The sequence below is a fragment of the Oncorhynchus kisutch genome, linkage group LG3, assembly GCF_002021735.2.
Source record: "Oncorhynchus kisutch isolate 150728-3 linkage group LG3, Okis_V2, whole genome shotgun sequence".
In the NCBI taxonomy this organism is placed as follows: domain Eukaryota; kingdom Metazoa; phylum Chordata; class Actinopteri; order Salmoniformes; family Salmonidae; genus Oncorhynchus; species Oncorhynchus kisutch.
The window spans coordinates 59,417,813-59,432,785 of record NC_034176.2 but is presented as its reverse complement, the minus strand read 5'-3'; the positions used below and the strand labels follow the sequence as shown (position 1 = coordinate 59,432,785).

At 45.5% G+C, this 14,973-nt stretch overlaps 1 protein-coding gene across 1 annotated transcript in view; it reads left to right on the top strand.

Moving 5' to 3' along the window:
• Positions 1-14,973, top strand: part of LOC109886267 (T-cell immunomodulatory protein) — a 120,554-nt gene that overhangs the window by 28,094 nt on the left and 77,487 nt on the right. Inside the window, exons 8-9 of the mRNA XM_020477989.2 lie at positions 612-693; positions 8,636-8,730. Coding sequence (XP_020333578.1) covers positions 612-693; positions 8,636-8,730 — 177 coding nt within the window. The remainder of the gene's footprint in view (positions 1-611; positions 694-8,635; positions 8,731-14,973) is intronic.

Genomic DNA, 14,973 nt, shown 5'->3' with positions numbered 1-14,973 from the left:
GATGTGCTAACAACTGATGTTTGGCAGCGAGGGGACAACTGGAGGTGGTTTTGTTAAGAGTGTAGACTGCAGTTTGGCCATTGTGCCGTTCGTTACATGTGGGTCTGTATGTGTGAGCGTTTTTTCTCTCTCTCTCTCTCTCTCTCTCTCTCTCGGCATTCAAGACCAAAGCACTGTCTGTTCCATTGTCTGACTCTTAGCATGACTGCTAACTGCATGGAGCTCCTGTAGTTCAGCACACCACTGAGCTGAAATCAATTCAAACGTCAGGCTGATCATGCCTGCCAACTCCCTGCTGTTGCCCTCGCTGCACTTTTCTACTGGTCCCCTGTCACCCGCTGTGTCCCCTGTCACCCACTGTGTCCCCTGTCACCCACTGTGTCCCCTGTCACGCACTGTGTCCCCTGTCACCTACTCTGCCTGCCCACACAATTAAAGCAGCCCCTGACTAATGGTTGGTCAAAGGACCATGCTACTTGTCCTTTCACTCAATCATTCAGTTTTGAAATGTACAGTAGCCTACTGTATCTACTCTGGCAACTTGTGTTTGATTTTTCCTTTGAGATAAACATATTCTGTGTTTTTAATATGAACTTGACTTTTTCTTTCAGGATGGGAACTTTACCAAAACCCAGCCCGGACGTATACCAGAAAATGTCAAGAAAGTTGGCCAGTCTTGTTTTGTCGACTTTGGTGAGTTTTCTCATTCGGTCTTTTAAACTCCCTGTTCCATCATTGCTCTTTTGCAGTGCCAGGAATTGTTGGTGTCTGTCTTCAAAGGCCCCTAAACGTAACTCTCTGCTCTTCCGGGGATGACATTTTCAAACAGCTCTGATCTAATAGGATTTCCCAGACAGAGAGAGCACAGAGTTTCCCAACATCTTATCTAGTTAGAACGTCTCATCTTTACTCCTTGTTCTGAAGTTTGTTGGCTTGGGTGTTGAAGTAAAATCTCAGTCCTAGTAAATGAGTTGTAATCTCTTAAAGTTGAAGTAGGTCCAAAACAAGGTGGCCGGACAACATTTTCAGAATAGATTTCTTGATCGACCACAGGGTTCTAATCTACTCCATATCATGAAGCATCATATCCACTTTAAGTAAACTATTTGTTGAATTTTTACTGGATGAAACACACACACAAACAAATATATACATACACATCATTGCCAATATCAATATTTTAACAGTCAGGGGTGTCATGAAATATTTAGAGTACAAATTTCCTCATCCCAAAATGCAAATGATTCATGAGCCCAGGGAAATACCAAGGGAAATGACCTATGTGGTTTTCTGTGTGTATTTAATTCTTTATTTCAGACGGACTTGGCCTTTTATGTTCAAATCTCAAGCTTATCTGAGCAAACAAGAACTTTTCACTTTTTCAATATTTGTTATTTATTTTCATCTTCTTTTCACTTTGTTACTATGGAAATGTCACTTCAAGCTGTTACCATGGTGAGGAAGGTTAAGCGGAGGTGCTCAAAGACCTAAAGATTCAGAGGGATAGATCTTGTCAACGCTTCTACACTTTCAGACTCTGGAGGGTAATAAGGATCAACTGGAATGCGCTTTGCTTTTGCCACAGTTTATGACGCTACACGGGGCCTGGGATATAACATGAATAAATTAAATACAAATATAGGACATAACACATCACGACAAGAGGCAACACTACATAAAGAGAGACCTAAGATGACAATATAGCATGGCAGCAACACATGACAAAGCAGCATGGTGGCAACTCAACATGGCAACACAACATGGCAGCAGCACAACATTGGTAGCAGCACAAAACAGGGTCCAAACATTATTGGGCACAGACAACAGCACAAAGGGAAAGAAGGTAGAGACAACAATACATCACGCAAAGCAGCAACAACTGTCAGTAAGAGTGTCCATGATTGAGTCTTTGAATGAAGAGATGGAGATAAAACTGTCCGGTTTGTGTGTTTGTTGCAGCTCATTCTAGTCACTAGCTGCAGCGAACTGAAAAGACGAGGATGTGTGTGCTTTGGGGACCTTTAACAGAATGTGACTGGCAGAACAGGTGTTGTATGTGGAGAATGAGGGCTGCAGTAGATATCTCAGATAGGGGAGAGTGAGGCCTAAGAGGGTTTTTATAAATAAACATCAACCAGTGGGTCTTGCAACGGGTATAGAGATGACCAGTTTACAGAGGAGTACAGAGTGCAGTGATGTGTCCTTTAAGAAGCATTGGTGGCAAGTCTGATGGCCGAATGGTAAAGAACATCTAGCCGCTCGAGAGCACCCTTACCTTCCGATCTATAAATTACGTCTCCATAATCTTGCATGGGTAGGATGGTCATCTGAATCAGGGTTAGTTTGGCAGCTGGGGTGAAAGAGGAGCGATTACGACAGAGGAAACCAAGTCTAGATTTAACTTTAGCCTGCAGCTTTGATATGTGCTGAGAGAAGGACAGTGTGCTGTCTAGCCATAGTCACATCATACAAGCACTTGGGAGTATCTCAAGCTCTAAACCCTCAGAGGTAGTAATCACACCTGTGGGGAGAGGGGCATTCTTACCAAACCACATGACCTTTGTTTTGGAGGTGTTCAGAACAAGGTTAAGGGCAGAGAACTTGTTGGATACTAAGAGAACTTTGTTGTAGAGTGTTTAGCACAACATCTGGGGAGGAGCCAGCTGAGTATCGTTGTCACAAGTGCAGGTGTTACTGTTTAAATGGAAAAGGATGACTAATGAATCAAGACGGACTCACCATTCATTGTATGAAACACAAGGAGTGTTGATGTTGGTGCTCCCAATTACTGCACGTTGCCCTCTCATTACCTTCTAATAACCACTTAAATTCATTATATTTTGCATCCTTTTCTTTTTCTGCGCTTGCTTGCACTTGAAAACACCATACACACACACACACACACACACACACACACACACACACACACTTGTTCGTCTCTGCCAGTAAAGTAACGAATCAGAGGTGAGGTTGCTGCTGACTGACTACTAGATCGATGGAGCACAATGTGGCGCTCTGGCCTGCTTTAGAAGAGATTGTCTTTGATATGGCAGGACCTAGGGAGGGGATGGAATATCCAAAACTGACAGACACATACACCCTCACCCAAACACAGTGCAGGGAGAAATATGCTCGATTGTAGCAGCCGCTTCTTGGTAGGCCCTCCACCAGTCACCAAGGGCATTATGATGCTAACGTGGCCCCTGTCACTACATGAAGCCAGGTAGGCATGAGCACCGGGAGCAAAGGCCAGCACACGCCTGCAACGAGTTTAAAGAGCTTAATTGAGCGTGATCTTCAAAGCACGTTATCCTTGATTTCACTTTTGTTCCCTGAGAGCCTTTGGTGCTGATTTGAATATCAGCACCTAATTAAAAATATATATATTGGATTCAGAGCACCTGTTCTTTGGAGATTGGGGGGGGGGGGGGATATGACCTCCGGGAGAGGAATGAAAGAGGAGACTGGGTGCTTCAAAGACTCAAATAATTTCAATGTGCGAGAAATAAAAATGAAAAAAGGGCACAGAAAAGCTGGAAGTGTGCAGATAGAACAGAGACCGAGGGAGATGGAGCTGGGAGAGGGAGGACTAGAGAGAGGGAGATGGAGCTGGGAGAGGGAGGACTAGAGAGAGGGAGATGGGAGAAGGAGGACTAGAGAGAGGGAGATGGAGCTGGGAGAGGGAGGACTAGAGAGAGGGAGATGGAGCTGGGAGAGGGAGGACTAGAGAGAGGGAGCTGGGAGAGGGAGGACTAGAGAGAGGGAGATGGGAGAAGGAGGACTAGAGAGAGGGAGATGGAGCTGGGAGAGGGAGGACTAGAGAGAGGGAGATGGAGCTGGGAGAGGGAGGACTAGAGAGAGGGAGATGGAGCTGGGAGAGGGAGGACTAGAGAGAGGGAGATGGAGCTGGGAGAGGGAGGACTAGAGAGAGGGAGATGGAGCTGGGAGAGGGAGGACTAGAGAGAGGGAGATGGAGCTGGGAGAGGGAGATGGAGCTGGGAGAGGGAGGACTAGAGAGAGGGAGATGGAGCTGGGAGAGGGAGGACTAGAGAGAGGGAGATGGAGCTGGGAGAGGGAGGACTAGAGAGAGGGAGATGGAGCTGGGAGAGGGAGGACTAGAGAGAGGGAGATGGAGCTGGGAGAGGGAGGACTAGAGAGAGGGAGATGGAGCTGGGAGAGGGAGGACTAGAGAGAGGGAGATGGAGCTGGGAGAGGGAGGACTAGAGAGAGGGAGATGGAGCTGGGAGAGGGAGGACTAGAGAGAGGGAGATGGAGCTGGGAGAGGGAGGACTAGAGAGAGGGAGATGGAGCTGGGAGAGGGAGGACTAGAGAGGGGGAGATGGAGCTGGGAGAGGGAGGACTAGAGAGAGGGAGATGGGAGAAGGAGGACTAGAGAGAGGGAGATGGAGCTGGGAGAGGGAGGACTAGAGAGAGGTAGATGGAGCTGGGAGAGGGAGGACTAGAGAGAGGGAGATGGAGCTGGGAGAGGGAGGACTAGAGAGAGGGAGATAGGAAAGCAAGCAGCGTGACGCGTCTGCTTGATATCGGAGTGGGAATTATTCTGATCACACTCCAAGCTTTCAATTTTCGCCTACACCTCAGTGATAGATGGCGGATACAGGAGTGACCTTCCCTCTAAACTTCTTCTCCAACACACACACACTGTATCATCAACAATTCATCCATAACATGAATCTATGAGCTTTCAAATAGTGATAAAGGTAATATAATGTTGGGCTGTTTCCATTTTAGTTCCACATGTATACACATTCATTGTGTGGTTTTTCAGTATTACCAATTCTAGGATGAGCCTTTCTTCCAAAGGCTCATTAGACAGGAGTCCCCCCCCCCCCCCCTTAGTTAAGACCCAGACAACCATGTGGGGGGAGTTCCTTGCTAATTAGTGACCTTAATTCACCAATCGAGTACAAGTGTGAGGCGTAAACCCGCAGACACACTCGGCCTTCCGCGGGATGAGTTTGACACGTGCCTCAGAAGGACTCGGTTAGAACGTCTGTTGGAACTAAGCCGCAGGTTAACGGCAGCATCCGCTGGCGCGACACTTCCGTCACACTGTAGCCACGCCACCGTAGTCTTAATGCATGCACAACATACGCCAGACAAAACATTCCCATCTGCCTTATCGTAGCTGTAATTGCATTTCTCAAAGCGAACAGCGCCCAATACATAATTCATTGATGGAGACTGCACAGCTAAGGACCACGGGAAGAGTTGACTGCTAATCCAGTTAGAGGAATTACGTTGATGACATGATGATTTTGTGTTCTGTTTTTTTCTCTCTCCCAGCTGAAGTAGCTCATGTACTAGAGTACATCTGAGGTGACGTTTAAAAAAAAAAAAAAAAAAAAAACAACTGAACGCTACCCGGAGGATTTCCTCTCCTCCATTAGTGTCTTAACAGTGACAGCTCTGTGGTAGAAGTACAGTGGTCCGTGTGCCGAGAGTCTTCTCAGGGAATGCTTTTTGGATATGTTTGTGATGCATCCCTTGATATGTTTTAGTTTTTTCTGCCTCTCTCCCAGGCATTCATTTTTTTTTTCATCTCTTCTGGTGTGATATTTCTCTGATGTTCTCGTGGTGCACTTCATCTTCTCTGTCTCTTTTTGAGAGCACTGTTGTAGAGGCAAAATAGTGACACGTTATTCTTGGCTTTTGGATTGGGATCAGTGTCGTGGTAAGAAAGTCTGAAATACTTAATGGTCGTCGTCAAGGATAACACCTCATACATAGTTTTCTCTTTAATCGGCACGCACTGGCACACACACACACACACACACACACACACACGAATACAACTTTTCACATTGACACAGACACAGAGAGAGCCTCCTTAGCCCTACCCAGGTCTGGTTGCATGGCAGGGTCCAGATAAGATTACAGACTTGGGGGTTGTAATGTGTCTGGCTGCAGGCTGGTTCCCTGGGCCAGGGGGATACAGGAGGTGTGGATGAGTGGAGAGTGTGTAATCTCTGGGTTTCTCTGCAGGCCCGGCCTCTGATTTGCATTGTTATTGGTCCTGTGTTGTATCCTATGAATGCCAATGGGGGTGTCACCCGGCATCATAGCTTCACCAGGCACTGCTCTCTCTCTCTCCTCCTATCTCTCTCTCTCCTCCTATCTCTCTCTCTCCTCCTATCTCTCTCTCTCCTCCTATCTCTCTCTCTCCTCCTATCTCTCTCTCTCTCTCTCCTCCTATCTCTCTCTCTCTCTCTCCTCCTATCTCTCTCTCTCTCTCTCCTCCTATCTCTCTCTCTCTCTCTCTCCTCCTATCTCTCTCTCTCTCTCTCTCCTCCTATCTCTCTCTCTCTCCTCCTATCTCTCTCTCTCTCCTCCTATCTCTCTCTCTCTCTCTCCTCCTATCTCTCTCTCTCTCCTCCTATCTCTCTCTCTCTCCTCCTATCTCTCTCTCTCTCCTCCTATCTCTCTCCTCCTCCTATATCTCTCTCTCTCTCCTCCTCCTATCTCTCTCTCCTCCTATCTCTCTCTCTCTCCTCCTATCTCTCTCCTCCTCCTATCTCTCTCTCTCTCTCCTCCTATCTCTCTCTCTCTCTCTCCTCCTATCTCTCTCTCTCTCTCCTCCTCCTATATATATCTCTCTCTCTCCTCCTATATCTCTCTCCTCCTATATCTCTCTCTCTCTCTCCTCCTCCTATATCTCTCTCTCTCTCTCCTCCTATATCTCTCTCTCTCCTCCTCCTATATCTCTCTCTCTCCTCCTCCTATATCTCTCTCTCTCCTCCTCCTATATCTCTCTCTCTCCTCCTCCTATATCTCTCTCTCTCCTCCTCCTATATCTCTCTCTCTCCTCCTCCTATATCTCTCTCTCTCCTCCTCCTATATCTCTCTCTCTCTCCTCCTATATCTCTCTCTCTCTCCTCCTATATCTCTCTCTCTCTCCTCCTATATCTCTCTCTCTCTCCTCCTATATCTCTCTCTCTCTCCTCCTATATCTCTCTCTCTCTCCTCCTATATCTCTCTCTCTCTCCTCCTATATCTCTCTCTCTCTCCTCCTATATCTCTCTCTCTCTCCTCCTATCTCTCTCTCTCTCCTCCTATCTCTCTCTCTCTCCTCCTATCTCTCTCTCTCTCTCTCTCTCTCTCTCCTCTCTCTCTCTCCTCTCTCTCTCTCTCTCTCTCCTCCTCTCTCTCTCTCTCTCTCTCTCTCTCTCTCCTCTATCTCTCTCTCTCTCCTCCTATCTCTCTCCTCCTCCTATCTCTCTCTCTCTCCTCCTCCTATCTCTCTCTCTCCTCCTATATCTCTCTCTCTCTCTCCTCCTATATCTCTCTCCTCCTCTCTCTCTCTCTCTCTCCTCCTATATCTCTCTCTCTCTCTCCTCCTATATCTCTCTCTCTCCTCCTCCTATATCTCTCTCTCTCTCTCCTCCTCCTATATCTCTCTCTCTCCTCCTCCTATATCTCTCTCTCTCCTCCTCCTATATCTCTCTCTCCTCCTCCTCCTATATCTCTCTCTCTCCTCCTCCTATATCTCTCTCCTCCTCCTCCTATATCTCTCTCTCTCTCCTCCTATATCTCTCTCTCTCTCCTCCTATATCTCTCTCTCCTCCTCCTATATCTCTCTCTCTCTCCTCCTATATCTCTCTCTCTCTCCTCCTATCTCTCTCTCTCTCCTCCTATATCTCTCTCTCTCTCCTCCTATATCTCTCTCTCTCTCCTCCTATATCTCTCCTCTCTCTCTCCTCCTATATCCTCTCTCTCTCTCTCCTACTATCTCTCTCTCTCTCCTCCTATCCTCTCTCTCTCCTCTATCTCTCTCTCCTCCTATCTCTCTCTCTCCTCCTCTCTCTCTCTCTCCTCTCCTCCTCTCTCCTCTCTCTCTCTCTCCTCCTCTCTCTCCTCTCTCCTCTCTCTCTCCTCCTCTCTCTCTCTCTCCTCCTATCTCTCTCTCTCCTCTCCTCCTCCTATCTCTCTCTCTCTCTCTCCTCCTACCTATCTCTATCTCTCCTATATCTCTATCTCTATCTCCTATTCTCTCTCTCTCATCTAACTCCTCCTCCTATCTCTCTCTCTCTCTCCTCCTCTATATCTCTCTCTCTCTCCTCCTCCCTAATATATCTCTCTCTCTCTCTCCTCCTATATCTCTCTCTCTCCTCCTCCTATATCTCTCTCCTCCTATATCTCTCTCTCTCTCTCTCCTCCTCCTATATCTCTCTCTCTCTCCTCCTATATCTCTCTCTCTCTCCTATATCTCTCTCCTCCTCCTATCTCTCTCTCTCTCTCTCCTCCTCCTATATATATCTCCTCCTCCTCTCTCTCGCTCTCCTCCTATCTGAATAGTAATGTGGTTCATCAATGGGAGCCAGTGCCATCCTACTGGTCTGACAGTAAACATCAGTGGATGATAACACAGAATAAAGACTGACAAGCTCGCTCCGATTGTGAAACTACTGTATTAGTCTCTCTCTTACCTCACTCACTCTCTCCCCACCTGCCATCTCTCTCTCTCTCTCTCTCTCTTTCTTTCCTCTGTGCTCTGATTGAATGTTTTTACTCTTACCTCCGCTGTTCTGTCTCTGTTCATTTCAGTTTTCCCATCATCCTGCTTTTTTTTTGTTGCTCCTTGTTTTATCTCCTTGTCTTTCTCTTTTTCTTCCAGATGGAGATGGGTTCCAGGACCACCTTCTCCCAGTGTGTCTGGACGATGCATGCCACAGGAGTGCCATCTACCTTTCTAAGCCCGGGGAACCTGAGGTACCGTACTTCCCCCATTGAAACCTGACACGAGACCTCAAATCCTGCTCCACCCTAAAACTAAACTAGCCCTGCCCTCGTCCTTTACAGGTTGCCATTTTGAGTGTCCGTTTTTTTCTTTCTCTCCCAGGCATGAGCCTCTTGGTCGTGCTGTAAACACCAGGTTTCCTTTACGAGAGCTGCTGTGTGACACAGGCAATACCTGCGCCACCTCTCTCTGACTCCCGTCTCTTAGTCTCAGAACCACTCTCCCTCATAATTACTCTCCTCATCCAGGAGATCGACAGCACACACCCATAAGTGGCAGGACTACAATAGGGAAAATGAGTTCATAGCCACTCCGAGACTAATGAGGGTCTTGCAGAGAAGATAAGTCAGCACTGCTTTCCTATTTTCCCCCCACAAACGTCTGCTTGTGTATGCCTGTCACAGACAATTGTGATTTGAGCAGGGGGAGACTGAGGGAGAGGAGAATACTGAGGGAGAAGGAAATGAGAAAGACTGCCGAACATATGTTGTCTTTTGTTTGGTTGTCATACTGTTCAGTTCTTTACCGTCAGAGATGAGGAGTCGGAAAAGTTTTCCGTAGTTGATTCCACTAGCTATCCTCTAGCTAGCCACTAGCTATCCTCTAGCTAGCCACTTCGACCTTTTTTACTCACTCTCTCATCATCTTCTCCGCTTTCTATATATAATTTGTCGCTCTCCATCTTTTCTCTCATCTCCCTCCACCTATTCTTCTATTCTTCTTTTTGTCTCTCTCTCATGGACTGAGCCCAGTGGGGTGGGGAGCACCACTGAGTCCCTGCTCATTTTCTCTCAGCTAGCCTGTGTAGCTCCCACTGACCGCAGGCCACGAGACATGATTGGATTAGAAGCTTGGTAGGAGGAGATGCTCTGTTCAATCAGTGTCTGGGATCTTTGTCTTTGTCGGTACGTGTTCCGGTATGTTCCTGCAGGTGTGTATGCTTCTGTACAGATGGGCACGTGTCATTGTGTGCAGGAACATGCGCCCACCACCACCACCACCACACACACACTGATTGAGACCAGTTGATCTTGCGGTGTGTTATTTCCATCACGCTAATCCGCTGCTCATTGACAGCGTAAACATGTAGCTTCACACTCATTAGACTGTTTACAGAGGCTATTCATTATATTCACTCACACTGCATGTGTACACGCCCTCTGAATATGAACATAGCACACTGGGTCTCATTGAATTGCTGCATGAGAAGGGATAGGCTATTTTCTCCTATAGGTGGAACCCCATACATCTACCTACCATATCCATCCAGACCTATACCAATCCACCCCATATCCATGAAGTATTAGTATCTCTCTTGTGAGTGTAGGTTTAATTTTACCCAGGCCTCTGTGTCCGTGGTCGGGGGAGGAGTCGGTGTCCCCGCTCTGACAGGATACAGAAATTTTAATGGAGCCTATATCCAGACGTTCCTCCAGAGACGGGGATCCGTGGGCCGGGAGGCGGCCTAGGATTTGATTGTCCCTTAATCGGCGTGCCGGGAGGAAAGCCCATCCATAAAACATGGAGAGGGGAACGGCGGATTGTCTGAGGGGGCATGAGTAAGCGCCAAGGGATGTGCAAGGAATTCCAATGCAGAGAAGGGTGGATACATGGGTTGGCCCGTATATCGCCACCTCCCTTCCTTCTCCCGGCACCATACTGTTATTCATTTCATTTTCATGTACTGCATAACCAACAATTTGTCCCGAGGTTTGACAGTATCTGGAGCTGGTGGGATTGTTTCTTTGTATTTATTTTTGGGAGGAAGATAAATAATATTTATGTTCCTGCTGCCTGATTTGTTATTACTTTGCCTTCTCAGCATTCTGCTGTGCTGCTAGCACCATTACAGCATGGGGCCACTGTCCTGAATAGAAGAGTAAGTTGAGCCGTGTGTGTGTGTGTGTGTGTGTGTGTGGTGGGGGGTGGGGGGCGTTAGGTAGCCTACGTCTTCTTGATCCATTTGGATGGCCAGTCAATCATCCGAAGACTCAGGGCGTGAGTGGGAACAGACAGTTGAGTTGAATCTCAGCCAAGCCCCCGTCACCTGATGCATATGAGAGTGGAACACGACATGGCCATTATCTCCACCCCGCCGATTTAATATACACTGCCAAGTTTCCACTGTGAACGAGTCAGGCCATCAGTCTGAGACAGCCGGACACAGGGCACGGTAGCACCAGGTGCCATCCACAGATACCCTCTGTCTTTGTGACATGCTGACATGTGGGTGTAGTCTGTCACCAGCTTTGTCATCAGCTCTGCCTCCCCACTCTCGCTCTCTTTTGGTCTCAGGGACACCTGTTCAATGTTTCTTTATTCATCACAGGACAATGAAATACACCCTCTCTCTCTTTCTCTTTTCTTTGCTCTTGCTCTCTTCCTCACTCATCAGCACCTCGTGCATTTCCCCTATGTTTGAACTTTTTTTCACATTTGTGTTAGAAGGCATTTTATCTTGGCCTTAAATCTATCAGGAGAAACATGTGAAGTGCGATATACATAAATCCATCCTAGATTACATATATCATTTAATTAAGTAAGGGCTAAACGCCGACGTTCTGGACATTACCTTGGTATTAATGGACGACCGGATAGCGTTTCCCCCGTTTATACAGTACCACATATTCAAAAGAAAATAATACTGAAGCACACATTTACTGGTATAGAAATGACATGTTTTTGTTTATATTTTGATAAGTACATTCAACTTTTATCATCCCAACAAACCTGGTTGCCAGAGACGTGACCCAGTCGTTTGTTTATTCGGTTGCCATGATAGCTGGCAACGTTCTTATCCCTTGCTTGCTAGCTAGGCAACTATAGCTAGAACAGGCACGTCAAACAGTGCAGCCAGGATAACAGAATAGCAGTATTTGCATTTGATTAAACTGTTTTCCAGTGGTATTTATTTGGATACATCCATAACAATGAGCTGATGTTTCGCGATTTCACCTGGCACCGAAAGGTTACTCTCTTCTCAGGACTGTTCATTACAGTAGAGATCACGTTGCAAATGAAACACTAGGCTAAACGCTAGCTAAATCGTTTGTTGCTAGCAAATCTGCCAATATAACCGAATTCAACAATGACATTTGCTGAAAACAGCTGGTCAAACTATACTGAACAAAAATATAAACGCAACTATTTCAAAGATTTTACTGAGTTACAGTTCATATAAGGAAATCAGTCAATTTAAATAAATTCATTAGGCCCTAATCTATGGATTTCACATGACTGGGCAGGGGCACAACCATGGGTGGGCCTGGCTCCCCAGTGGGTGGGCCTATGCCCTCCCAGGCCCACCCATGGTCATGACAAAGGAGAAATGCTCACTAACAGAAATGTAAACAAATTTGTGCAGAAAATCAGCAACACTGCAAAATGCTGGGAAGGCAAAGTAATAACAAAATCATCTTTTTGTGCATATGGAAAATATCTGTTTTTTGAATTTTTATTCCAGCTCAGACCAACACAACATTTTTGTATTTATATTTTTGTTCAGTGTAGAAACGTGGGAGGATTTGACAGCATAGTGCCACTTGCGTGATGACCGCGGCATTGAGGACATTTACATGCACAGTAATAATTCGATATTACAACTGTTTTATGGCAGTAGGCAGATTATACAATAGTCATATAAACACCGTACTCTTATCTTAATCGGCTTAAAGTCAAACTCGAAGTAAGCATACGCCGACTAAAACACCTGGTTTTCTGAGGAATCTTTCAAAGGATTAGCACATGTAAAGACCTTATTCTGCGTTCCAGTGGTGTATTTGATCTGCGCATGTGCTATCAGCCTAGGGACCCTCCCTCTTTAGCGCGAGTGACGTGAGTTCGGGACAACTGAATGTATACTTCTTAGAAGTAGTTTCCACATTCAAATGTTATATGTCCGACCTCACAAACAGATTTGCTTAACAAAAATAACATGGTCACTGTGGTAGAGCGTTTATTTTGATTGGCAATTGTCTGCGTTTATCAGAGTGGCATCGGGTAGCGTGATTTCAGATGTGTCCATGTAACGTTAAACATGATTATTTGGGAAATTGTTCTTCTTGCAAAGCATGTAAATGTTTTAATCAAACTTTTGCATTAATCTGATTGTCCACAATATTTGCATTATTGTGTGCATGTAACCGTACTCATTGATGTACCGTACTCACCATGTTAGGTCATCAGATGCTGCAAAAAAATATGTCTCTGCAAAAACAAATGAATCCTAGTTAGCTAAGTACATTTTTTCCTCGTTTGACCTGAGTTTAGAATGTATCCAATTTCGGTTTGTGTCGTTGTTGATTTGACTTTCTGTAACATGGTAGCAAGTACTGTCAGCATGGTGCAGTGATTTAGAACGGCAAAAAAAAAACGCTTATTGTTGGAACTACTTCAAACGTGTCTTTTCCAACTCTCCCATATATCTGCTTTTAATGCTAACTCTAAAATTCCCTTTTAACGAATCAGAAATGAGTATTCGACAATACTGTGGTATGAATCATAATAATAGTCTGATCTCCATGGGAATTGAAAGAACAAAACAGCTGCTCGCTAGATGCAGTCTTGTGAATGAACTGGAATGGCTTTGCAATGATGATGTGATGAGCGATATAGTTTTTCCTTTGCGGCTCATGAAGCAGGGAGTTCATTAGATGCAAGTTTTTTCATGTCCACAGAGACGTCTGTGTTCTCTATGGATATAATGGCACCTCGTCTGCCGTTCCCCGCGGCTTCTGACATTTTAATTTCTTGGCCTAATGAACCGTCGCTGCCGCGGTGGTCGAATCGATAGGAGGGAACCTGCTAACACTGTAGCTTTAGTAAATAATGTGTTGACGAGACCGCTGTGTCTGTGCTGCGTTGTATGCTGAGATTTCTCTGGGATTGATCAAATGACATTTGTATGCCTGCCGCTTCCCTCTCTCACCATCAAATGTTGAGAATTACCTTGGAGGAGAAAACACTGTCATAGTTTTCCCGATTTAATAAGATCATGGTCTATTTTCGGCCCTGCACTGTCACCTCTTCCAATGATGTATGTTAAATCCATTGACCTTTTGATCCAATGAATTTCAGAATTTAAGGGAAATGTTTAGGGCACTCTATAAAAAAAATGGAAAAATGGGTCACCTCACTGAATGATTACACACATATCAAGAAGTCGTGTTTTAACAACTTCATTTAAACGATAACGTGGGATTGCATGTTAGGCTTCATGCTCACCTCATTATTCAAATGTGCTTGGCTTCTCTGCCTGACCTTCAAATTATCTCAAGGTTTTGTGACCTTATACGTCTACTAATGCAGGCCTTGCTGACTCCACCACTCGTATTACCTGGGTAATCGCCTCATGCATGATCTCCCTCTTCCACACACTGCACCTGCTGTAATATAATAATACCATCAACATGCATTCGATGTGTTGCGTCTCCTATTTTACTTTGCAACGTTTACTTTGCCCACACGTCTGTCTCTTGCTCCTCTTTGGGTGTTAGCCTAGATTGAGGATGTCTAGTTGTCCTGATGTTTATAAAAAACATAGTGACACCCTTTTGAGTCATTGTTGTGATAGTCACTCACTTCCTGATATGTGCAATATTTGCAGATTTTAGTCAATTAATTCTACACATCCCAAACTATTGTTTATGCTGTATATGGGAAAAGTATCTGTTTGTGGGGACATTACAATATTTTTGCTTGAGTGACACAAAAAGGGTAAATACATGGTTGGAGTGTTGCTCCTAATGACCAGGAAACAATAATAATAATATTAATAATAATAGCAGCAATATCTTTTAAGTAAATGGAAATTCCTGACAGAGTCAGTTAATTACTGAGAGGCTGGTTGTCTAGGATGACACTGATTGCCTCGCCTTTTCTGGTTCCCGCTTGATTAATCTCTGCGTTCTGCTCAGGCTGATTAACCCAATCAGGAGCGGTGAGGATCGGGAGACGCAAGGAGAATACCTTATGTGTGTTTTTAGAACATCCCGTCGACTCAAACCGGACCTAGATCTCTCTCCTCCAAACATCTGCAGCAAAAATGTACAATTTCTCATCTCCACCGCCACATCTCTCCTCTCCTCTGCTCCTCTGTCAGTCACGGTACAGACGACAGCATGTGATGTGCCTTTTTTAAATGGGCCTGATGCGAAGAAGTGGTCTGTACCTTGAAGACCAGATCATGTCTTTTTATATCCATGTTAGCTTGTGGG